Raw genomic sequence first — 27,389 nt, forward strand, 5'->3', positions numbered from 1 at the left:
CATTATTATTTCATTATGTAAAGATGTGAACATTCATGTTTTTAAGTGAACTCATTTATATATTGATCTAATAACCTAATCTTAAAAATTCTATCTTGGCACTTTGGATATCCAGCTTACTGTTAATGAAGCAGCTGCTCAGCTCTGTGTGAAGGATAATGCCCTGCTGACAAGAAGAGATGAACTTTTTGCCCTGGCTAGACAGATTTCTAGAGAAGTCACCTATAAATATACTTACAGGACCACCAAGTAAGTATTAACTAATTGACAACTTTTTTTCTCCTTTGTATTGAGGAGTGAAGCCAGGGCCTCATACTTACTAAGAAAGCACACTACTATTTTAACCACACCTCTGGTCCTTTCCTTTTTTCCCCCCTTGGTAGTTAGGGTTAACTTTACTTATGCTGCCTCTGTCTCCTGAGTAGAAGGAATTACAGGCTGTAATTGATGATATCTTTTTTTTTTTTTTTTTTTTTGCTAGTCGTGGGGCTTAAACTCAGGGCCTGAGCACTGTCCTTGGGCTTTTCTCAAGGCTAGCATTCTGCCACTTGAGCCACAGCACCACTTCCAGCTTTTTCTATGTATGAATTGAACCCGGGCCTTCATACATGCTAGGCAAGCACTCTTACCACTAGGCCAAACTCCTGGCCCCTAATTGATGATATCTTTGCATTGGATAGTTGAAGTAGAGCTTGAAACACTATCCACTGATAGAATATAACATTTTTTGAAAAGGCAGAATGTGATTATAGTTCTATAAACTTAAACAATAAATGAATTAAAAATTAAACAAGTAAATTCAGAAAATTGATGAAAACAATTTAACTAAATTAATTTTTAACTGGCACATAACAAAAATTATGGCTTATATCAGTATATACTCGCAGTCTGAAATTCTTAAGAAGAACATCTTATTGTTTCATTGTTTATAGTGAAAATCTTAAGAATATCTAGGTTTTTACAATATATAGTATATAATTATTATCACAAGTTACCCTACTGTGTAATTTATCACACCAAAACTTCTTAGTCTTACCCAACAAAGTGATGTGCTTTGTTTTCTTCAGTTTTCTGTCTGAAAGGCATAGTTTCTTAGTATTAATGTTTTATTATTTACTTATTAGTAGTAATGTTTTCTTTGTAATGGATTAGACATTTTCACACTTTGATATTGTGATGATGGTATTTAAATAGCCATTATGGACATACTACATTCACTACATAAACATGCTGATCTCTCAGGAAAACGTGGTTATTTTACAAGTACTTACCATCTGGTAGTAAGTAATTTTTTGTAAAGGGACTGCAAATCAAGGTCCAGTCCTATGTTGATATATACTTGGCTGTGATTTCTTTATTATTGGAAACAATACCACAATAAGTAAGTGCATACATATATTTAGCTGATTTCATGAGGTATTTTACAGTTTAACATCTCATATGTATAATGTAGCTGGACACCCGTGGCTTGGGCCTGTAATCCAAACTACTCAGGGGGCTAAAATCTAAGGATCATGATTTGAAGCCAATCCAGGAAGGAAAAAGGGGGGGGTATTTTAAGTGGTAGAGTGCTAGCTTTGACCAAAAAAGCTCACGGAAGCCCAGCACTGGTGGCTCACATCTACAATCCTAGCTACTAGGAAGCTGGGATCTAAGGATTACTGTACAAAGCAGCCTAGACAGGAAAGTTTGTGAGACCCTTATCTCCAATTAAACACCAGAAAGTATAATTGATGCTGTGGCTCAAAGTGGTAGAACAGTAGCCTGAGCGCAAAAGCTCAGGGACAGCATCCAGGCCCTGAGTTCAAGCACAGGACTGGCAAAAAAGAAGTGTAATGCAGAATGATAACTGAAATATGTATGTCTTATTATTGTTTTTCATTTTATTAAGTAGTTGTACAAAAAAGTTGTAATTCTATTAGTCAGACTATGAGTAAAATGCATTTTGTGTCTTATGATGGATCAGGTAGTATTTCACAGATACATTAGAACATCTGGGATAAGTTCCCAGTAGAAAGATTTCTAACCTAGGGTAACTATATTTATTAATGGTGGTAGAAAAGCAAAATAACATTTTAATTTCATGTTACATTAAGCATTTATTTATAAGTAATTTTTTTTCATTTTATCTTAAATTGTTCCTGTTGAACCATAAAGGGATGTTGTCTTGGTATTTTTTTCTCTTCTGTTGAATAATAATCATGTAATATTTATCTAGTGTCTTCTCTAAGGTGTGTCCTTACATTGGTGGTCTTTTAAAATGTGTCTATACATTCCCGAATGTTAGTTTAAAAATATTGAAAAGTCTTTTATTGTTTGAATGTATATCATTTTTCATATTGAAGTTTCAGGATTACATATTTTGGAGGAAGGTTATAGACATGATGAATTATGAATGAAATTTGTTACCTTTTGAAGTTTTCCTTTATTCCTTTTCCCTTAGATCAAAATGTGGTGAGAGAGATGAATTATCCCCAAAGAGAATCAAAGTGGAGGTATGATTATGTATATTTTATTATGTGAATACTGTTTGTTTAAAAATCTTAGAGAAATTGGGTCCAGACAAAAAGAATGCTCCCTTAAACTAGTCTTAGTATACAATTTTGTTACTCTGAAGTATGTGTAGTAATTTGAATTAGTAAGCCAAGAAAATTCTTGAAAAGTAAGTATATTGATATCCAGTTACAAAAAGAAAGTATATTGATTTCCAGTAACCAAAGATTATCTTGCAAATTAATGCTCTTGCCATCTAAAACTTTCTAGTTAAACAGTTCCTTTTATAATTTTGTGTCATTAGTCTTTATACATTTCAGAAAAATGAACTTTTAGTTTCTTTGTATTATCTGAAGGAAATGACAATTTGGGTAGCTTTCTTTTATTTTTTGGCAGTACTAGAGTTTGAACTCGGTCATGTGATTGCTAGGATCTGCTCTACCACTAAGTTATGCCTCTAGCCTTCAGAAAATGATAATCTAATAGCTATAAATTTTGGAAACTTTCCTATAATAAAATTTCTCCTGATCCAGACTGTTGATTTTAGACTTGAAAGTAGTAAGGTGAGAGATAAATAAGAAAAATGTGCTTTCTTTAGCGCTCATAGAAATATAGAGTGGTTTCAGAACTACTGTTCCTTGTCTACAGTAGAGTAGAATCTAAAGTTAGACTCTTCAGAGTATTGGTTCTCTTTTAGGCATGCTTTTATTTAATTTCAAGTTATAGCAGGTAATTTTTTTACTATCCTAAATTTTCATCAATACATTATTATATTTACTAAGTATTTGTACAGCAATAATCTTATATGAACATAAACCACTTTTAAAGACTCTCCTCCATGATCAGATTCTAGCTAGCTTCTCTTCCCTTGTTTGTTCCCGAGTGCCCTCAGGTGTTCCAGCGACCCAGAACGGCATTCTGTTCTAGAACCTGCTAAACCCATTTGTAGTCACCATTTGTTCCTCTACCTAGAGTTATAGGTCACAGCTGAGTTTTCCTTTCTTCCTGAGTCATCCTTTCTGAAGGGACTTTCTGTAAAACCATACTTAGGACGGTTCTTCTGATGGTTTCGTTTATTTCATACTCCTTAGCGCTGGAACCAGTGTGTTATTTGGGTTTAATTTAGTATCTGTATGCACCTAGAGGACAGAGTCTTATCTGTATATACTTAGAGTTTATAACAGTGTCGTATTTAATAAAATCTGTTGGAAAAAATAATAGATGGTTGTAAGTAAGCTTGTTTGACAAATAAAGATTTTATTCTAAAGTAATAATTTTCAAAGAAGAAAAGTATTTTGTTTCCAAAAGGGCAAATCTTTAAGAAATTGTAGGTTAGGCCAGGTGCAGTAGCTCATGCCTGTAATCCTAGTTACTTAGGAGGCTGAGATCTGAGGATCACAGCTCAAAGCCAAGCCAGGCACTACAAAGCCCATGAGACACTTATTTCCAATTAATCATCAGAAAACTGGAAGCCAGTGCAGTGGCTCAAGAGGTAGGTCAGTAGCCCTGAGCTGCCAAGCCCAGAGTTCAAGCCTCAAGACCTATGAAAGGAAAGAAGGAAGGAAGGAAGGAAGGAAGGGGAAGGGAAAGGGAAAAGGAAAGGGAAGGAAAGGAAAGGAAAGGAAGCAAGGGAAATTGTAGTTTGGGTGTGGTGACTACAGCCTATAATCCTAACTACCTAATGATGAAAAACCCATCGTTTGAGACTAGTCTGGGCAAAAATGCACTGAGATCCTCATGTCAGCCAGCAAATTGAGCTAGGTCCCAGTTACTTAAGAATCTGTAGGTAGGAGGACTGTGGTCAGAGACCATCCTCAAGAACAAAACTTGAGATTCTGCTTGAAATATAGCTAAAACAGAGAAAGAGTAGAAACACAGCTAAAATGGTAGAGCACCCACCTTCAAAGTGTAAGGTTCTGAGTTAAAACCCCTATAAAAGTGAAAAAATAAAAATGAATGAACCAGTTAATTATTCCTAGTCTAAATTCTGTTTAAGTCACACTTCAAATACCAGACATGTTCATTTGGTTTTAAAAGCTGATGCCATGTAGAGTAGATTAAAATTGGCTACAAAGGATTTTTACTCCTTTAAGACTTAGCACTTAGTATGTTAGTGCTTTGTGTTTACGTATGTCTTCTGTGTGGCTTCTGGTTAGAGGGAGACAGTCTAATATAAGAAGAGATTTGGATAGGGAGCTCTACTGGAGATAAGTCATTTGAGCTGGGTTTTAAAAGAATGATAGGATTTCAGAAGATAGGAATGTTGACCAGTGGGTAAGTGGCACTGTAAAGGAAAGCTACCATGAGCAAAGATTACAGAGTTAATCAAAATATTATACATGATCTCAAAATAGTAAGTGTGTAAGTTTGTTTAGAGAGGTAATTGACACAAAAGACTTCATAAATAAAACAATTTAGAACTGTTTGAATATATTTTTGCTCTCTGTTTTAATATTTCTCGGGCAGTATGTAGCTTCTTCGTTTCTCAAAGGAAATAACAAATTTAGATTCATTATGACTTAGGACCAAATTAATTAGACAATTACTTCTTTTTACTTTTTTGTATTTTTTTTAATCTGCTGCACCAACAAGGAAAGCACTACATGTCAAAATGGTCATTGTTTTCATCTTAAAGACAATTTTTACAATGAATAAAAATAAAACATCCAGTAGATAAGATAGAAATGATAGTCAAATAAAGAGAATGTTTTCTTGCCTGCATTAGGTATACTAGTAGGAGCAGTGCAGTGTTCAAGTTCAGTAGGATCTTGTTGCTAAGTGTAGTACTTCCCTATATCTTTGTACATAAAGGAAATGGAATTTTAATACTTTTTAATTTTAATACTTTTCTGATTCCTCCTCCCTCAACCCCCAGAAAACACTTATTAAATACTAGTTTGTTCTTTCATAAAGATAGCTACTATTTGAGTTTTTTAATGTCAGTATAACACATTGGACACATAATGTGTTAGCCTTAAATACAACTCCTCCCTATAGGATATATTAATTATTAAAAATATAGAGACTTTGAGCTTTCTTTCTCCTAATTCCCAGAGGTAAATGAAACAGCTACAGAGAAAAAGAGAAAAAGATGTAAGCCTTAGTGAAAGCATCTCTTGAAGCCTGTGTGTTGACTTGGGAAACATCTGCTGGGACTAGATTGGGCAGCTGATGTGAGTCCACTTTGAGCTAAATTGAAAGTGTGTTTTCTTTTCTTTTTCATTAGGATCACAAATCTAGCTGTGAGGAAAAATTGTAAAAATGATAGTTTTTAGAAAAATTTTTACTATTATGTGTCATTTGCTGCTAGGCATTTAGAATTCTTTGTCACAAACCTTATCTACACTATTGAAGCTTAAATATATTCATTCTATGACCCTGGAGACCCAGACAGTGACCTGACCAAGTTGCCCCATTGCTGTCCAGTGGCTGAACAGGGCTTCCATTGTATGACTCATTTCCAAACTTCAGTGCAGTATTACCTTTCTGGGTACGAATTTGCATTCACAAAACACTTTAGGTGTGAAAAGCACTATTGGTCATAGACATTTCCTTCTACTCATATGATATAAAGGGCAAAGTGTGTATAGAATCAGTGGTGTTTGAAGAGGGAGGGAATGTAATTACCATTTTCTAATCCAGACAAGCTTATCTATAAACAATTGAAATGGCAATTATAAAATATATGTAAAACATTGCCATGTGCTATGCCACTTATTTGTAGTGACTAAACATGTTACATTTGGCATATAAAGTAAACTGAGAAAAATTAGTCGACGTATTTGTACTCTGCCTATGACAACATGAATTTTGGGGATAGCTTGACAACTAGTTGAAGGACATGAAGGATCAAGAGCCAAAGTAATGTTTGTTTCTTTTTCCCTACAATTTAAAAATGTGAGCTAACAGTAGACTCAATTAGTGACTTTGCCTTTTTTCAGTAAGTTCATCAAGTTCCCTGAACAAACTTTATCATTACCTTTAGTGTGGTAAGGAGCATCTTAGAAGGGATGAAAGGCATAAAATCTACTAGTCCAGTCCTTGGATTGTTGATGTCGATGGCAGCTGATTTAATTGATGGATTGTTACTGTGTGTATGTCACCTCTAAGTTTTCTTCACAGAATTGCTGGAAATGAGGCAGAGATGGGAGGTAATACTTTTAATCACCCTGTGGGATTGAGGGTACAGATCAGTTAGAAGTGACTGGATGAAAGAAATGAAACTTGTTTATAGCCCAGAAAGCTTGGGTTTGAAGAAGAAAGACTCAGAGAAAACATCTGCTAGCAGTTTCAGCAGGGTGGGGGTAAGGTCATGAAGAAAAGAGAGGGAAGAGGGTCAGAATATCCACCCACGCTGTACTAAGTTCGTTGAAAAGAATGCTGATCCGATTTGATATAGATTCTTTCCCCCATGTGCATCAGAAAAACAGAAGCATTACAATCTGCTATTCATACAGAAAGTGTGAGTAGAATAAAGAAAAATGCACATGTGGGGCTGAGAACATCTTCTGTAAGGAGTCATTTAAAGACAGCTAAGCAGTGGCTTTAAAGCAACTTACTGATGTTTGGTGAAGAGGATGAAGAAGAATGACAATGGAGACCAGTGGTGTGAGAATAATTAGGTCATGAACAGCAGCCCACCTGACATCTTTTATATTCTTAATGTTCAGATCCAGAGTCTCATCAGCAAGGGAACACTATGATTAATTGTAGCAGCCAAGAATATGACATGGAGATAAATTGCTCATAGCATGGTACAGCTGGTGCCTGAGAGAAAACAAGCATAAGAGGCATATAACAAAAGTCCTGCTCCAAACCTAGTGTGAAAGAGACCCAGTTCTTGGGAATGTTCTCATTTTCATTTCTAAGGCATGTATTTTAGATAGCTTAAACCTATTTTATTTCTCCTATAGCCTTCCTATCCACAGAAAACTGTTAAAAGATTAGGGAAGAAAAGTCAGAATGAGTAATGTACTGAGTTGCAGAGAGATGACTGATGACTGGTGTCTTGTTTGTTACTCGCTGCAGGTTATTTCTCTGTTAATTATGGAACTATCTGTTTTTCAGAACTTTTTCATATTTCGGATTCTCCCTTTCACTTGTGCAACATTCTCATGGCTGAATGATGGTGACATACTGTATATTGTATATTTGGTGACTTACCTTTTGCATTACTTCATATAAGCTTTACAGATTTACACTGGACAGATAATGCATATGGTCTAATATCTATTAAAAGATTTAAGAGCACTGGAACTAATGAGGTTAACGCCTGAGACACATCTGGTTTCCAACACTGGAAGACTAGTTAACTCCTTTCTCCTTTTGCAAGCCTCATCTAAAAACTATGTGACATATTGGGGTAGCTAAGTATTCTTCCTGGGTTACTACACTCAGAATTTACTGATGAGTTAGTAATTTTCCAGTTTGAAATGCCAGCCCTGCTTTTGCTCCAGGCTCTAAACTCAACACACCTGCTTACCTGGTTTATGCACAAGGAAATCTCATCGGCCTGTAGACTCAACATATCCCCAACTGACTTCCTCAATTTTCTGGTCCCTCCCTTAAACTTCCTCACCCTGGAGTACCTTATTGTGGAAAGTGTCCCAACTCCCAACTGCTTAATCTCAGGAATTTATTTCTGTGGGGCATAAGCCACTAAGAGTAGACCACTCTAGGTCTTCACAGTCCATTGACTAGGCTCCACACACCATCCCAGACCCAGTTGCATTCAGAGTGGCTCTTGTAAAATTCACATCTGATGAGTTGCTTCTCCAACATCTCCTGTGGCGGTTTTCCTTTTTCACTGTTCTGGTACAAGGGCTTGAACTCAGGGCCACAGGGTCTCCACTTTCTTGCTTATGGCTGGCACTCTACCACTAGAACCATACCTCCAGTCTGGCTTTTGCTGGTTTATTGGTAATAAGATTCTCCCAGATTTTTCCTCCAAAGCCAGCTTTGAATTATGGTCATACAGGTCTTAGCCTCTTGAGTAAAATGACTTTTCTGTATATTTATGATAGTTTTTAAGGACTCAGAAAGCTGTCCTTGCATTTCTAACATCTCTAGATACTCCCTCTTTCTCAGTGTCCAGAAGCTATTTTAGCTTCTAGAGAAAATTCCTTTTGTCACCAGGCATTTAAATAATTTACTTTTTGCTCTTCCCTTCAAACCTCAACTTAGACATAATGCTGTCTCAGAAACTTCCTCTGCCAGAGTGTCTTATCTGTGCTCTGGATTGATTCTTTTCCCTTTCAACAATATTTGTCAAGAGGGCAGAAGGTATGCCTCTCTTGTTTGCCATTGTATCCTATATCTGTATCATATTTAAGCCAGTCAGGTGACAATTTTGTTGAATGATTAAGCACATTCTAGATTTCCCATGTGTTTTTCATCAAGATACTTCCCTATACTATATTGAGTATTTTCTTGCTGGTTTTAAGTGTGTGTGTGTGTGTATGTGTGTGTGTTTGCCTGTATACGCATGTACTCAGGGCCTGTCACTTTTGCTTAGTTTTCTTACTTCTGGCTGGCACTCTGCCACTTGAGCCATGCTCCAATCTAGCATTTTGCTTATCAATTGGAAATAGAATCTCTTGAGTTTTCTGTCAAGACTGGCTTTGAGAACATCAAGTCTTACTCTGAGTAAAATATACTTAAAGGCATGAGGTAGTGGTGCTGGCTCTAGTTTTTAAGTTTTTTAATTTTTTTTTAAAGTTTTATTTATTGTAAAGGTGATGAACAGCAGGATTACAGTTTTATAAGTAAGGTAATGAGTACATTTCTTTTTGAACAGTTATACTCGCCCTCATTTTCTTCTGCTTTCTGCTCCCCACAGCCCTCCCGCTCCAGTTGTAAAGTTCTTTTCCAACATAGTGTCAAGTGAGTCTCATTGTTGCATTAGTTCATCCTTTGTCCTGCTGTTTCTGTGATTCCCTTTTCCTTCCAAGGATCAGATAAGCTTATCTATAGGACAAAGGGTACAGAAAACTAAAACAAAACAAATAGAAAAACTGCAAACAGAACATAATAAGAACCTCTTATTTTCAGTTATTGGAGTTCATTTTGATGTGCTTCATTATATTTTAGTTTTAAATATCTAGCTTCTACTCATTCTAAGATATTTATATTATATAAATATCCCTGAGTATAAAGGAGCTTTAGAAAAAAACCACTTACAGCATGCCATTTGCATTTGTAATTAAGGGGTAATTTTAACAAGTATTAGTAACAAACATTTTATAAATAATTATGTATCAAGCACTGTGCTAAATATTTTCTGTGAATTTTTTGCCTTCTTAAAAACAATTCTGTATGTTGTCCCTCTTGTATAGATGAAAAAGCAGACAAAGAGGTGAAATAATCTGCTCTGAAAAAGTAGAACTGACTCTCAAAAGTTTAGTTCATTAGCGTTAATGCCAACTATTAAAAACAGCTATTAGAAAAGTCCTTTTTATTGTGAGTTCTGCAAAGGTTTTTATAAGTTGAGCAAAAACTTGGATTGTCTATAAAATGAGATATATCTAGGATTATGTTTAGGAAAAATTAAATGAGATAATGTCCATAAGATGAGCAACACACAAACTGGTACATGATAGGCTCCTGAAAATTGATAATTCACTAACTGATGTTTTTGTTCCTAGTCTTATAGCATACTTCACTGAACATTATAGAGAGCTTGCTAAAGAGTATGTTGGATTAAGTGCTGATTTTTTATAGAGCTACAAAAGCCCAGGCACTGGAGGCTAAGATGTGAGCAGTGAGGAGTGAGGACAGACGTTTAAAGCCAGCTAGGGAGGAAAGACATGAGACACTTACCTCCAGTCTACCACAACTCCAAGTGTGGAGTTGCATTCAGGAGGTAGCACACCAGCCTTGAGTGAAAAAAGCTCAGGGACAGCTAGTTCTTAGTTCAAGTCCTACTACTGGCACTAAAAACAAAACAAAAAATTTTAACTTTTAAAAAACAAAATTATTTAGGAAGTTAATTTTTAAATGAAATATTTGAAAACATAGGTTCTACAATGGAGAAATAATTTTTTCAAAAGACATTAATGGAGAAAATGTTTTGAACCAACATCTTATATCTCAAAGCAAAACATTTTAGTACTTGTTTTTTATTTACTTTTTTTGCTATGTTATTTTCAGAACTGGGTTTTTTAATGATTTACTCTCTGTACATGTTTGCTTTATATGTGATCTTGGGGCTTGAACTCAGGGCCGGGATACTGTCCAGCTTTTGTGCTCTGGCTTTGAGCCACAGCTCTACTTAAGACTTTTTGATGTTTAATTGGAGATGAGACACTCATGAACTTTACTGCCCAAGCTGGCTTCAGACACCCCTCAGATTTCAGCCTCTTGAGTAGCCAGCATTACAGATGTGAGCCAGTAGCACCTGGCAAAATACATGTCTTATAGTTAATGGTTAATGTGTTTCTGTGAATTTTTTTAGTAGCTTTTCTTACAAAATCATCAGAGTTGTTTGTAGTTTTAAAGTTCAAATGGAACATCAAAGAGTGAAAAGAAATTTGACATTGGTAGTAGGTAGCTTAACAAAAATATATATGAAGTATAAAACAAATAACAAGTTGAAAGTGGCACTATAGCTCTAAGTGGCAGAATGCTAACCTTGAGGAAAAGAGCTTAGGGATAGCACCCAGGCCCTGAGTTTAAACCTCACGACTGACCAAAACAAAAAAACATAAGTTGAAAACTTATCCAGGAATAGAGTTTCCAAATAGAATAGATCCTATGTAATATAAGAATTTAAGTGTGATGGGCTGGGATTTTGGCCTAGTGGAGGAGTGCTTGCCTAACATGCATAAAGACCCGGGTTCAATTCCTCAGTACCACATACATAGAAAAAAGCCGGAAGTGGTGCTGAGGCTCAAGTGGTAGATCTCTAGCCTTGAGAAAGTCCAAGGAACAGTGCTCAGGCCCTGAGCTCAAGTCTAGGACTGGCAAAAAAAAAAAAAGGAATTTTTGTTTTGCTAATCTTAGTAGTCATTAGATGCTAAAGGCATGATCTTACCTGGTTTATCTCATCTGTTCCTTACAAGCAACTCTTGACCGATAGTTTCTCTTATTCTCATTTTTCTTTTGAGGAAAATGACATTCAGCAAAGTTAGGTTGCCCATCACTGTCACATAGCTAATGAGTGGAGGAACTGGGCTACAGCCACAGCTCTTTCCAATGCCAAAGACCCATTATTCATCATAGGATATGTTAAAGGAGAAACCACAAACCAGCATGGATGAATTATTGGGAAATTGAGGTTGAGACTGTTGGATAGCATTTAAATCTTTTTTGTTTAGTTTGGATTCTTACACTGTATTACATAAAATAATAAATCTCAGATGGCTAAGAGAGTTATATTTTAGAAACAAAATTTTAGAAAACAAGAGTAGATCTGAGATAAACTCTTACCAGATTTCTAAAGCAGAATACCTTTTAAAACAGTTTATAAAACTGTGATATATAAAATTAAATTGTTTTGAATATTACAACAAAAATCAGTTTGCAAAAAATTAGGAAAAACTCAACAGGTCCTAATGTTGGTAAAGAAACTTTAATATGTGTTACTAATGTATAATAAAGATGCTGTAGTATAATGATTTGAAAACAATAAATGACATCCTTTTATAATTCTTCTTAGGATTCTTTTTGTAATGGATAATGTAAACACTGAAAAATGCTGTTTCCTTGAAAATATTTTCCAGTGTTTTTCATAAAGCCAGAAATTTGGAAATAAATCCAAAATGGCCATGGAGAGTCAGTGGTCAGTGGGAACTACTGTTTGGAATGTTAAATAGCATTATATCAGTGATCATAAAGTTTTCTTGCCAATAGAAATCAGTGGGAATTATTTCATTGATCATCCCTTTCATGTATATTTTTAGTAAGGTTATAACTGTAGTAAATAATGTATTTGTATCATAAAATGAAAGACTGGGTAATGAGATGAAGGTGGATATTTTGCTTTTGTTTGTTTGTTGTTATTGTTTTTGTGCCAGTCCTGGAACTTGAATTCTGCATCTGGACACTATTCCTGAGCTCCTTTTTGTCAAGGCTAGTATGACACTTGTGTGACAGCTCCATTCCCAGTTTCAATGGAAGGTATCCCTTCTGACTGCAAACTGTAATCCTCAGATCTCAGCCTCCTGAGTAGTTAGGATTACAGACAAGAGTCCACCAACACCCAGCTTTTGCTTTGTCTTTTTAGTTTTTGAATTGATTTCTTTAATGACAATTTTGTCATTTTATAAGTTTTAAATATAAAGGACTCATTCTTTAACACAGGATGGATTTCCAGATTTCCCAGATTCTGTTCAAACACTCTTCCAGCAGGCCAGAACTAAAAGTGAAGAATTCGGAACTCTTAGTTCTCAGGTAACTGAAACTTATAGTTACTATATCATAATATCTGCACATTAAAAAATAAGTGGCTGCTTCAACTAGTCTATTTTAGGTTTTTTAGGACTGAATTTATTTCTAGTTATTTTAAATTGTCATCTGATCCACAACTTTATCAACAAGATAATAATAGCTTGATTTGGTTTTTGAATAGTATGAAATGGTTCTTTTTATTCTTCGTAGTTTTATAGAGAATAAGACCCCATTCTTTATCAAGAAAAATCGAAAGTAGCAGTTTAGTATCATGAAGATACTATGTTGACCATGTATATAATACATCTCTGAGATAAACTAACTTTAGTTTTAAGTAAATATTATAATCATTAGTATAATTATTGATTGAGTTAAATTCATGTATCCTGGAAAACTGGTAAAATATAGCTTCAGGTAATTTCGTTATTTAGCTACGTGTGTTCATAGATACAAACATTTAAAAGTTCTTTTCTACGATAATTTTTTAAAGTGCTACAAGTTTTATTTTTGTTGAGCCACCCCACTGACTTGCTTCAATTTAGATTCAGTACCTGCCAACTTTTGCTTGTTCATATTAAGAAGATGCGCAAAATCTATTTTCCCTCAGAAAATTTTATTGAAATGTTATCAGTTAGCAAAAAGTTTAAATGAAATTATTCTGGTTTATATGTACATTTAGAAAAATTATATGAACTTTTCTCTTGTTTACTGAGAATATTTTCCACATACTGACTTTTAATATTATAAAACATGATTGTAACCAATTTTATAGAGTAGCTTTCTTGTACTATTCTTATATACTACAGTAGTGATTTATATTTGTACATTATTACTTTCATGGCAAAGTATCATAGGTATGTTGCCTTGAATATCACATATAAGTAATTTGGATAAATATACAGAAAATGAATGTGGCAAAGAAAAATTATGTATCAGCTCACTGATTTTGTGTTTTAAAGCATGCCCTTTTATAATTGGCTGGAAAATAACTGCAGTTACATTCCATGATGAAGGCCAAGAACCTTGTTGGCATTTATGTTTTTTCTGTAGAATTTACATTGTTTAATTTTAGTGGGAGGTGTGTTTGTCATTTTCAGAGAGCCGTTTTGCACCTATTCTCCATTCAACATAGTGTCCCCATGTGATAATGTGTGTAGTGCCAGATCCTAAAATAAAAATCCCAAGTTTTCACCCTGTGTGTTAGGAGCCGTTGATAGCAGATGTTGCTATTGATCTTAAGTTCCTTTTAAGAAAATCCTTTAAAGGACTCAGTATCTTAAAAAATAAATAAAGAAAACTGGAGTTGTGTTGCTTTTGAGCTAGGATGGAATTCTTTTTATAGATTGAAAGGAAATGCTTTTTTTGTTTGTACAATGTCAAGCCTTTTGTATTTTAGCATGATACATTTATTCATATTTATGGAATTAAGTGTGCCATATGAAGTGTGAACTAATTTTAATGAATGCTAAATATATTTGCTGGAGTCTGAATTTGGCATCTTTAAGCCATTTAAAAAACTTAGGATGTTTTAGATACTGATTTTATTTTTTGCATTACTTACTAGCAGTCTGAAAAGGTGGTGGCAAAACAGATGGAATTCCTCTGTGCCCAAGCTGGCTATGAGAGACTGCAGCATGCTGAGAGAAGACTGTCCACAGGACTTTACAGGCAAAGCTCAGAAGAGCACAGCCCTAATGGTCTGCCTTCCGATAATTCAGATGGACAGGGTATGTCTTCTGCAGGACCTTTACCTTCAGAGCCATCACTGTGTAACTGACAAAAAAAATGGTTTGTAAAGCTCGATGTTTTGTAGACAGTATTTTTATTAGTTCTCTATGAAGATTATTATCTTCCTTTTCCTCAAAAAGAATAAATTCAACTTGCATATTTAAACATAAGTTTTTGAACTTCATTGCTAGATACTGTCGGTACATATATAGCATGTATTTTGTAAAAGATTGATATAGATAGTAGATGTGAACACTACAGTTCATTTTTTTCCCAGAGAAGCAAATCTATCAGATATTTCTTGCATTTTTTTTTGGTTCTATTAAGAATTGATGGGCCTTGCAAGGACTAGGCTAGCACACCAGTTTTCTACACCTTCAGTTCTCATTCTTTTTTAAAAAACTGACTTCAACTTAACAGCATTTGTTTCTTTTTTTTTTTAGATTTTTTTATTGTAATTAATAGAAGGGTTACATTATATTCACCAGATAGAAGGTGCATTACTTCACAAACATTGATACCCTTTCTCATGTCTTGGTCCCCATTTCCCTCCCCCTTCCTCCCAGTCATCTTGATTTCCCCCTTCCCTATCCTATTTCAAATAACCAATTAAGCACATATAAAATATATCCGATAACAAGGTGAAATATTGTAATAATATGAGATAACCAAGGGATAGTAAAAGAGATGAGAGATAACAGTACATTAAGGAAAACGATCACTCATTATATGGCTTTTGTTTCCTTATCCTGGAGGTCCTTACATTTAGTGTCATACTATTTGGCCTTATGTCTCTAGATTTTGTTCTATTGTAAGTCTCTGTTAAGAGAGCCCAAGGTTTCTACTGATTTTGACAAATGAGGGAAACCACTAAGCCTATGTTCCTTTGAGTCTGGCTTACTTCACTTAATATGATTTTTTCTAAGTCTTTCCATTTCTTTACAAATTTGTTTCTTAAAGAATATGGTAGTTGCTTCTAAAGTACAGTGCAACTTCCAGTGTTAAATGATTCATGAATACTTTTATCATTCTGAAAATTCTTTAATTTTTCCCCATGTTGTCACATGAAGAAAAGCCAGTCTTTCTCCTTATTCACCAATTTTTCCTGAGGTATTTCCAGTGTCAGGCATACTTCTGAGAACTGAAGATACAGCAGTGAACAAATTAAGCCACTGCCCATTTGGAGTTTATACGCCTAGTGAAATAGCAAGAAATGATTTGCCATTTTCTTTTAAATTATTATTTAAATTTTTCCCCTGCTGTTGACGGTGCCTAAGTAATGTTCAGGAAATTTTATGAAAACTTATTGTAAATAGAGAAATATGGTGTGTTTTAACTATTTTTTATCTCAGCAGAACGACCATTGAATCTCCGAATGCCTAACTTACAGAATAGACAACCCCATCATTTTGTGGTGGATGGAGAACTGAGTAGGCTTTACTCCAATGAGTCAAAGTCCCACTCATCAGGTGAGAATGTGGAAAAACATTAAAAATAACAGGTAATGGGTTTAATAAGAATAGTGAGAAAAATTTAGGTAATGGGTTTAAATTCCTTTGGGAAATTATAGATAACAATGCCATTAGTCTTGTGTGAGAACATAGTATTAAGAATATAGGAAAAACTCACAAAGATTGAGAGTGTTTTGATGAGCTAATACATGAATAGTATCCTTTCTTTTCTTTTTTTTTGGGGGGGGGGTTAGGTCATGGGGCTTGAACTCTGGGCCTTGGAGCTGTCCCTGAGCTCTTCAGCTCAAGGCGACCATCCTAGCCCTTCAGCAACAGCACCACTTCGGTTTTCTAGTGGTTAATTGGAGATGAGTCTCTCGGACTTCAATGCCCAGGCTGGCTTTGAACCAGGATCCTCAGATCTCAGCCTCCTGAGTAGCTAGGATAACAGGCTTGAGCCAGCATGAATAGTATCCTTTAGCCTAAAATTTAAACTGATTAACAGATGTCTCATTTGAGCTTAACCAGTTTACCCACTTCTGATAACTAGCATTAAATTGGTGAGCTGTGTATTTGCTGTCGTGATAAGAGACCTCTGTGCCAGGAATCATGGCTCAAGCCTGAATCTTAGCTAAGAGATGTCAGCGATCTCACTTTATGAACTTTTTCGGCAAAAAAATTTTTTTTACAATACTCCATCTCAATCAATAGTTGGGCACAATGGTATGTGCCTATTATGTCAGATATGGGTGAAGCACAATATTTGGGTACAGTGGTGTGTATTTGTCGTTATTACTCACACAGGGAGTCATGAGTAGAAAGATTGTAGCTCAGGCTAGCATAAAGCAGGACCCTACCTCAAAAATAATGGGGCTGGAATTGTGGCTTCTAACAAACTTAAGGCCACATTTAATCTTGATACTACAAAGAGGAAAAGAAACCTTCAGTACCAAAGCTAAACTTTGCATGCCTGCACATTTGGAGATAATATTTATATTTAAAAAGTAAGCTGAATTCTATAAATGGATGATGAGCATTTTGTAATTAACGTTCATGCATTTTTACTCAAGGAAAGAAGAGTAAGATTAAGTAATAGAGATTAACACCATTCTAAAGGATCTGTTATCATTTGATCTTTGAGTTGAAGGAATTTGAGGAGTCAGTCACTGGTTTTATAGATAAAGCCAAGTAAAATAGTTAAATGGTTTTTAAGTCGGTGTGAAAAGTGTTTTTATTAGAAATGGGAATTAAACCTGACTTTTTTTATCTGATAGTGATATTTAAGTTATCAAGAGTCTCTTAGTTTTAGTTCATACCCTTAAGCAGCAATACTGTACTAAGAAGATTTAGAGTCCTAAATAATACTCTGTGCTTGACTTTAACCTGCTCTTTCATAGTGATTTCAAGACTAAGAGGTTAAGAAATGGAAATTAGCCTTAAATGATAACACATTGGTCTCCTTTTTTTCACAAGATGAAAAAAACTTATTCAAAACATAACTAAGATGGTTTCTACCAGTGTACTCTGAAATACTACAATACAACAATACTTCCCACTCTGAGATACAATTTCTCATGGTGGGAAGACACACTTTTGTATCTATCCCAGAAATAGTTGAACGAGAGTGTTCTATAGAACTACAAAAAAAGACATCTTGTTTGTTTTTTTAAGCCTTTTTTGATGTGGTATTTATACACAATAGAATTCTATGCTGCTGTCAGAAAGAATGACATCACCCCATTTGTATGGAAATGGAAAGACTTAGGAAAAAAAATCATATTAACTGAAGTAAGCCAGACTCTAAGGAACATAGGCTCAATGGTTTCCCTCATTTGTCATAATCAGAAACCTTGGGCTCTTCTAGCAGAGATTTACAATAGAGCAAAACCTAGATACATAAGACCATATAGTATGACACTAAATGAAAAGACCTCCAGGGTATAGAAACAAAAGCCATATAATGAGTGATTGTTGTCCTTAATGTACTATGTTATCTCTCATCTCTTTTGCTGTCCCTCAGTTACCTCATATTGTTACAATATTTTACCTTGTTGTCTGATAAATATGCTTATTTGATTATTTGAAATCAGATAGGGAAGGGGGGAAAACAAGATGAGAGGCGAGGGTAGGGGAAAGGAAATGGGGACCAAGACATGAGAAAGGGTATCAATGTTTGTGAAGTATTGTACCTGCTATCTGGTGAATATAATGTTAACCCTTCAATTAATTACAATAAAAGGATATATAAATATTTGTATAAAAAGCCTTTTTCCTGGGCCTGGAGTTTGGCCTAGTGGTATGGTGATTGCCTAGCATGCGAGAAGACCCAGGTTCGATTCCTCGGTACCACATACATGGAAAAAAGCCGGAAGTGGTGCTGAGGCTAGAGTGGTAGAGCTCTAGCCTTGAGAAAGTCCAAGGACAGTGCTCAGGCCTTGAGCCCAAGCCCAGGACTGGCAAAAAAAAATTGAGTAGAAATAATAAACATTCCATACTGTGAGATGTGGCACCAGATCTCAACACTATTATTTCACTGTGAAATCTAGGTTAGTAGCTATCTGTATTACTTTGTGTGCAGTCTAAAACCTCTTTGTGAAAAGTCTTTAATCCCATTTTATACCATAATTGCCGTTACTCCCTGGAATTTTTTTTCATATATATTTTTATTGTAATTAATAGAAGGGTTACATTATATTCACCAGATAGAAGGTACATTACTTTACAAATATTGATACCCTTTCTCATGTCATGGTCCCCATTTCCCTTCTCCCACCCCCACCCCTCATCTTGTTTTCCCCCCTTCCCTATCCTATTTCAAATAATCAATTAAGCATATATAAAATAGATCAAATAACAAGGTGAAATATTGTAACAATATGAGATAACCAAGGGACAGTAAAAGAGATGAGAGATAACATAGTACTTAAGGACAGCAATCACTCATTATATGGCTTTTGTTTCTTTATCCTGGAGGTCCTTACATTTAGCGTCATACTATATGGCTTTATGTATCTAGATTTTGTTCTATTGTGAATCTCTGCTAGCAGAGCCCAAGGTTTCTACTGATTATGACAAATGAGGGAAACCATTGAGCCTATGTTCCTTTGAGACTGGCTTCTTCACTTAATATGATTTTTTTTAAGTCTTTCCATTTCCTTACAAATGGGGCGATGTCGTTTGTTCTGAAGGCAGCATAATATTCCATTGTGTATAAATACCACATCTTGTTGATCCACTCATCAACTGAGGGACATCTGGTTGTTCCATATTTTTGCTATGGTAAATAGTGCTGCAATGAACATTGTTGTGTTAGTGGATTTAGTATGTCCTTGTTTCTGGACGATTGGATAAATGCCAAGTAGTGGAATTGCTGGGTCATAGGGGAGTTTTATATTTAGTCTTTAGAGGAACCGCCATACTGCTTTCTGTAGTATTCCCTGGAATTTCTTACGAAAGTAGACCATTCTTTCATCCTTAGTTTCCCAATGTCATGGCTAGAGTAACTTTTAGAAATGGTTCCATGTTTAAAGTTGTTTTCTGTCTCATTTCTTCTTTGTTAATTGTATTTGAATGGTTTATTTCATATGCAATTTTTATTTTATATGCTTATGATGGATGATCAAGCATACATCATTTATTTTTCATGCCATTTTATGCAGATACTATCCTTATTGTATAGATGAAGACACCATGTCTTAGGTGTATAAGTTGCCCAGACAAGCAGTATAGTTCATAATTGACTTCATTGGAATTTAGATCCACAATCCAAGCTTGTTACCAAACTTTATAAAAAAAACTTGATATGAAATTGCAGAATTGCAATTAATACTGTATGCTATAGCGTTTGGGAGTTTGTCTTTTAAGTTTGATTTTTGTTTTTATTTTCATACAGAGAGCCTTGGGATTTTAAAAGACTATCCTCACTCTGCTTTTCCATTGGAAAAGAAAGTCATCAAAACAGAACCTGAGGATTCAAGATAGCTGTGATTCATTCAGTCCTCCAACTGTTCTCTGGAATTGGCATCAGATTTAAGGATAATGCTCCATCATAGAAATAAGCCTTAATAACCAATGTTGCCTCATTCAGCTCAAACAGATCTCATAGCCAAAGCATAAGGACTCATACAGTAGTCTGTGGAAACCAGGAAGAAAGACAGCAACCACAAAGAGAAAATCGATTGTTGCAATCTGTAATAAATACTGATCCATTCACATTCCTATGTAAGTCAATTTATGTGGAACAGCTTGCAAATTAATACTGTAAGCATTTATTATTTAAGAATGTACAATGTATTTGTGTAATTCATAGAAAATCTAGATGTTGAGGCCTGTTTGGTCTAGTAGATATGGATGCAGTTATTTTACTTGAAATTTTGTTGTCTACTTTTAAGTGTATTTAGTGTAATTAATATTATACATCAGAGTTTAGAACCTTTTGCAGTCATATCAAAGAAAGCTTGGATGATGTAGCTACTGATGAGGTTGAAATGGCTATAGAAAAATGAAAACCAAATACACAATGTAAGCCAAGGAAAATATTGTGTATTTAATACTTGATAAAGCAGATTTTGTTTAACAAGAAATATGTAGCAGTCATTGGATAATGTCGTTTTCACTGGTTTGATCAGTACACAATTAATAAATACTGGGGGAAAGCTAAAAAGGTGAGCAGTAGCGTAACAAGTATCTTATCTAGATGGCATGAATTATATTACGTAATAGCGACTTAAGATGTAGCTGAGATAGGAAGCTATTACTGGGGCAGAGAACTTGGAACAAGTGGACTAATATATAAAATGTAAAATCTTTGACTTAAACATTGATATGTTAATAGGTTAAGACATACTATGTTAATTCTAAATGTGATTAAAGATGGTGACTTAACAAAAGCTATAATAGATTAAGTATGTTTTATATCCAGAAATTCTTCTCCATGTACAGGAGTCAGAGAGACTCTCATTGAGGAATGTCTTCCCACCCAACCAGCTATCACAAGTGTGAATAATCACTGCATCCATATTTGCAGGCATACTCCTATGGAAGTTTAGTTGATAGCTATGTGCATTATTTATTTTACAATTTCATTTTTATACATCTTTCAGAATTTTTGTAAAATTCATTTTAACTCAAAACTATGTTATTTTTCCCTATTTAATAATGGACTGTGTGTATACACACACACACACACACATACATAAGGGATATAGGTAAATGTTAGTGTAGTAGCAAACAAGAGAATTTCACATTGGAATATAGTGATTTTAAAAAATTGACCATCTACTTATATATATGTCTTACTGTGCAACAAGATGGTATTGGATAATTCTTCATTAGATCAAGAGTCTTTTTTGTTTTTTCCTACAGATTGATTTAAACCCAGATATAGTTAAGAAAAGTGTATTGACATGGGATGTGTTTTTTTTCTGTTTTAAGCTCTGTTTTAGGTCTTAACTGTGTAATAAATATTGTCATAATCTGTTAAATTTGAAATTTTGCCAGCCAAATGTTAGATGAAATGTCTGCACTGTACTCTCTAATCACTGTCACATGTGTATTAACTTTTTCATTTTATTTGTAGAAGAGCTTTATAGTAGAAATACCAGTAAACAACTTTTATACTATTAAAAGGCTTTTTGCCCTTCCGAAATATTTTAATTGTACCATAATATTCTGCCCATTGAAGAAGCTTCTTTTGGACCTTGCAACATTGTTGCTAGCTTGAGGTTAATTATTGTGGTTGTATTGTTCACTGTAACTAGTATGAGTATGATTTAAATAGATTGTTCAGTTTTTAATATTAGCCATAGCACTGGTTAGTATCTCAGTAGTTTCATGAAACGTTTCCTGTATTCTAATCTATTTTGAGAAATTTTGTGGTCTTTATTTTTAATTGCGTCTTACAGTTCAAGTTTTGTAGATTTTAATAAGCAGCAGTTTTTGAAGATGCAGTAATCTTCCAACTAATATTTACCCATCTTTCATGAATCTGAAAACTGCATCTTTAAATCCATAAGTAAGTTTCCGTAAGTATATATACTTTTATGATCTTTCAAGTTCAGTGACAAGAAGGAAGCACAAGAGAATTTTCAGTAGAATTCAATTTTTATTTTGTAAACACTAAGGTATTAAACTTGCTATACATTAAAGCAAATAATATATATTTTTATTTGAATTGTATATATGAATTAGATGTTATAACTAGTTGATTTTTTTCATTGTGTTAGAGGTATTTTCACTGAACAAGGTCAATTGATTACCTCAGTATTACAGCCAATATAGTCCAAGGGACCATTTCCTCCATATCTGTGTTATATTTTATTGTGTGAAGTCTGCATTCTTGTGATTTGTAAAGCTGTTGGTGAGATGGGATGAGTGCACTTGCTTTCTGTGGCAATAAAGATTTCTGTGCCTCACTTATGTTTGTGGCACTTTCTGCATAGTAATATTAGCCTATTCTGCCTCTTCTATCTACTCATTTTGGCTGAGCTTGAATATCAGGGGACAGTAGTCTTGAGTGTGATTGTGAGCCTCCCTCATTACTAAATTGTTGTTTGGAAAATGATCAAATCAGTTGACCGATGTGTCAGCAAGGTTACATTATATTGTTCTTATTTATGAGAAGTTTATAAGACATAAAACTTATTTCTAACAAGTTAAATGTTAATAAAAACATCAATAATATTACATATTTATAAAAATGAATATGATTTGGCCTTACTGTTACAGACTACTTATATGAAATTGAGCTAATCTATGGTGAAGAACAGGCAAAAGCATTGCACTGAGCATTGAATTCATGTATTTCATAAATTAATCTTGGATGAAGAGCTTTCAGTGTGTCAGGTGCCAGATAAGAGTGACCACCACAGAAGACATACACTATCTTTGTTCTTTATCAACCCAAGACCTAACTGAATAGGAACTAGTACTACTTAAATACAAATTTTAGTATTATAAAATTGGAATGAATGATAGTTGACATCGAAGTGCATTCTGTTTATGTGGGCATGGTAATAGGCATTGAACAGGTAGAAGAAAGTACATTCACTGAAAGATAATTTTTTAAGTGAGAAGCAAAAGAAAAAACCAGAAAGTCTGTTGAGCAACTGAGCTGCAGAATAGATCAAGCAGACTAAAACAATTAACATTATAGGGGTCAGATGTAATATAAAGCCACCTCACAGATGAAGATACATTGTATATATAAACTGCTTTGTTAAGCGGCAAAAATTCATACCTTAAAAAAAAGAAGCACTACAATTTTGCCTTTTCCCTGTCCTTAATGAAATTACTTGGGTTTAAAAAAAAAAGAAAACTGTAAATTTTGTTGATTTGGAAGCCTGTAGGAGGCTACTAGCTAGTATCCCTTTATAATTGTATAGCTGATCCTATTTAAGACTTAAACCCTAAATAACCTAGCATATGGCTCATTCAGCCATTGTATTAGAAACAACCATTTCAAGCCCAATTGTGTTCATGACTTCACTTAATACTGCATTGAATTTTCAAAAGAAAACTAGCAGTATTAATCTGATACAACCAGAAGCTATATCTTTTTTAGAAAGTGAATTCATGTAGCAAATTGCTGAAGTTAAAATTGAGCAAACATCTTGTGTTTGTAACAGCTTGAGGGATATAACCAAATATAATAGTTGATATTTAACTAAAAACTCCCGGCTAGTCCAGCTGTGCAGGGGTGGTGTTTCAAGGAATACAAGAGCATTCATTTGTTATTTTCTGTGGGTGTCCTCATAAATGAGATTCTTATGTGGGCCTCAAAAGTTAATAAAGGAGTGATCCAACATGCTATTTATTGTTATTGGAAAAACAAAGTAATCTCAGAACTTTGATGTTAACTATTTCCTTAATCACCCTTTAAGATAATTTTACCTCACATAGAAGTGATCAGAAGCTCAACACTGGGTCTAGGATTTTTTCTTTATAATTGTGTTAATTTTTTAAAGTTTTTATGACATATGAGAATGAAGAAAGATCACCTTGATTCTTATGCAGAAAATTCTTATCTGAAATAAATTTTTTATGTTCACATTCAACTTAAAGTTAGAATCCAAGAACTTCGTAAAATTTTAAATTCAAGTTTATAAATCCTTTTCTATCTGTAAGTTTAACAAAACGTTGGCAGTCATTGTTTTAAAAGTCATAAATAAGCCAGGTACGGTGGCTCACACTTGTAATCCTAGCTACTCAGGAGACTGAGATCTGAGGATCAGGGTTCAAAGCCTGCCAGGCACAAAAGAACCTGAGAACCTGAGACTCGTATCTCCATTAACGTCTAGAAAATGGGAGTTGGAGCTTGGCTCAAGGATAAGTGGTAGCCTTGAGCGAAGAGCTCCGGGCAGCACCCAGGCCAAGATCAAGCCCCATGACCCACAAAAAAAAAAAAAGTCATAAATAAAGGCTGGTACTGGTTATTCATGACTATAATTGCTACTTGGGAGTCTCAGATGTAAGGATTGTGGTTCAAAACCAGCCTGGACAGGAAAGTCCATGAGACTTAACCTCAAATAGTCACCCAAAAGGCCAGAAATGGAGCTGTGGCTTAAGTGGTAGAGCCTTTTTTTCCCCTTTTCGCAACAAAGCTAAACAACATCCAGTTCCTGAGTTTAAGCCCCTAGTACAGGTGAGAGAGGGGCAAAGGAGGGAGGGAAAGACTATTTTCAGACTTCGTTATTCCTTCATATTTTCCTCATACTTTAGGGCTGTGTCTGACTGAAAATTTCCAAGATTATTTTGACTACTAAGTGATTTTACTTGCGAAGTATTAGATTAATGATATTAAAGGCCTACTGGTTATCACTTTCTCTTTAGCCAAAGGACATTTTTTATATTTTTCTAGCAATTGGATCAGACCTTCAAATAAAGACCATTAGAAATGAATCACAAGATACTAATCTTAGTTTTTATTTCAATATTTGAAATGCTAAATTGACATTTTTCCATTCTATTCAAATTTTAAAATATCTAGTTGACAAGAATTGTACATATTTTAAGAATTGTACAACACAATGGCATAATGATTACTGCAGTCTAAGACTCCTCAATGAGAAATTGCCTTCTAATTTTGGTTGAGTTGATATTTTAATTTTTAATGTTTACACTTTAATTCATTTATTTCTCTTTATTAAACTTTCAGTAAGATATTTTAACTATGCACAGGAATCTGTTACCTACATTGACAGAGAAAACCTAAGAATTGTTTTAAGTTCTATAATTTTCAACCTTTTAAACCTGTATTTGCCTTCTATTTAAGTTTATCATTGCATCTTAAAAGAATAGACTCACATCTTGAGAAATAGTAGTTGAATACTGCCAGTGAAGCATAATTAAGACTATAACTGATTCACAATGATAGTAACACACATGTTAAAAATCACCAATTCAAGAATTTTCCCCATCAGTTATTGAGTGGCATATGCGAGCTTTGTAGTCAAAATGATTTCGTTATTAACCCAGGCTAGTTTTGCTGTGGCTGCACCCCAGAGGTGATATAAATTAGATTGTGTTTCATATTTACACATTCTGGAACCTTATGAGTCATCCTTGCATTAAAAGTTTGCACCTCATAAATTAATGTTTAGAAGTGCCATATTCAGATCAACACCCACACAGTCCTAAGCAAGCCATGCCAGTCTTCTGTCACTAAATATTGGCAGGTCACTTAGGCTTGAGTATGTAGGAAGATATTTAGTGCATATGTAGGTGGAATCTTACCAGTAACTGGCTTAGCAAAGGCATATGATAATTTTCTGACACTACCTGCAACCTTCAGCTGTGAAATGTTAAACCAAACATCTGTGGTCTAGCACTATACCCTGCTATTCTTCCTTCCCAGAAGACAAAGTGGGTTTTTTGCTAGTGTGTTCTCTCTCTCTCTCTCTCTCTCTCTCTCTCTCTCTCTCTCTCTCTCTCTCTCTCTCTCTCTCTCTCTCTCTCTCTCTCTCCCTCCCTCCCTCCCTCCTTCCCTCCCTCCCTCCCTCCCTCCCTCTCTCTCCCTGTCCCTGTCCCTGTCCCTCTCTCCCCCTCCCTCTCTCTCTCCTCTCTTCCTCCTCTCTCCTCTCTCTTTCTCCTATCTCCTCTCTCTTTCTCCTATCTCCTCTCTCTCTCTCTCTCTCTCTCTCCAGTCTCCCCCCCCCTCTCTCCTCTCTCTCTTGCCAGTCCCAGGGCTTGAACTCAGGGCCTGAGCACTGTCCTTGGGCTTTCTCAAAGCTAGAGTTTTACCACTTGAGCCACAGCACCATTTCTGGCTTTTTGCTATGTATGTGATACCAAGGAATGGAACCCAGGTCTTCGTGCATGCTAGGCAAGCACTCTACCACTAGGCCAAACTCCAGGCCTCTGCTAGTGTGTTCTTACAGGGTCTCCAGAGTCTTCAACATTTTACTTACATGTTTCCCATAATACATAACTCCCATCCTCAGCTCCCTGACAACATAAGGATATTTTCTGTCAGTTAAAAGAGGCCTAAGTGGTAAGTCACACTAAAAATTTCTTTCAGTAAAAACAGTCCTAAAATTCAATATGATATTTAACTAAGTAACATATATATACATATATGTGTGTACCTTAGATTTCTACAAGGGAAAAAATTTTTTAAAAGAGACACTAGCTTATTTTTCCTTCTGAATGTCACCAATGTTTTCTCTCATCAGAAACATATCTGTGTACCGAGTATATGATTTTCCCTATTGAATATCAGCTAACTCAAATGCGACTCTTTCTGACTAATGAGAAGCTAACAAAGTAGCTTGTATAATGAGATGGATTTGATGATCTATGTCTCAGATATAGCTAAGTACTTTGGTTCTTGTGGTGTTACAAGACAATTTCCAGTTAAAATTAACATTGAAGGTAAAATAAATGGGAGGCTACATTAGTTTATACAAAGAGAAAACCATTCCCAAGACTAAACTTACACATGTTTGTTGACCTATGGGAGAAATGACTTCTTTTCTGTGATTCCTTATTAGCAAGATAGGAATTACTTGTTATTGTAGAAGTAATTAAAATAGTGCCATTCCTAGCATAGAGCCAGCATTTGCACTTACCCTTTACCCTCTTTGCTACTTCAGGAAGTAGGCATATCACTCCCATTTTGCAGATGAGAAGTGAGCACATAAAGAGATTAGGAATAGTTAGAATGCAAATAGGTATGACCTGAACATAGTCATCCTAAGATGTCAAGGATCCCTTAGGTCTGCATTTTATGTGGACATGGTACACAAGGAGCCCTTTATAGAAATGAAAAAAAGCTTTAAATACACATGTAAAAATAACTAGGGCTTATGTCTAGATGATCATACTGATAAGAAT

The 27,389-nt window shown here is 34.9% G+C and overlaps 1 protein-coding gene across 4 annotated transcripts in view; it reads left to right on the forward strand.

Moving 5' to 3' along the window:
* Nab1 (NGFI-A binding protein 1) overlaps positions 1–22,501 on the forward strand; it is a 43,904-nt gene extending 21,403 nt beyond the window's left edge. For 2 of the 4 annotated variants that reach the window (XM_090354493.1, XM_090354490.1), the window contains exons 3-8: positions 116–249; positions 2,444–2,495; positions 12,793–12,882; positions 14,444–14,606; positions 15,960–16,076; positions 19,951–22,501. In XM_090354493.1, the coding sequence (XP_090210619.1) occupies positions 116–249; positions 2,444–2,495; positions 12,793–12,882; positions 14,444–14,606; positions 15,960–16,076; positions 19,951–20,039 (645 nt within the window). In that variant the 3' untranslated portion in view covers positions 20,040–22,501. The remainder of the gene's footprint in view (positions 1–115; positions 250–2,443; positions 2,496–12,792; positions 12,883–14,443; positions 14,607–15,959; positions 16,077–19,950) is intronic. The other 2 variants (XM_090354492.1, XM_090354491.1) reach the window with 2 other exon arrangements.
* The last annotated feature ends 4,888 nt before the right edge of the window (positions 22,502–27,389 follow it).

The sequence above is a fragment of the Megascapheus bottae genome, chromosome 21 (assembly GCF_031878675.1).
Source record: "Megascapheus bottae isolate mThoBot1 chromosome 21, mThoBot2.hap1, whole genome shotgun sequence".
Classification (NCBI taxonomy): domain Eukaryota; kingdom Metazoa; phylum Chordata; class Mammalia; order Rodentia; family Geomyidae; genus Megascapheus; species Megascapheus bottae.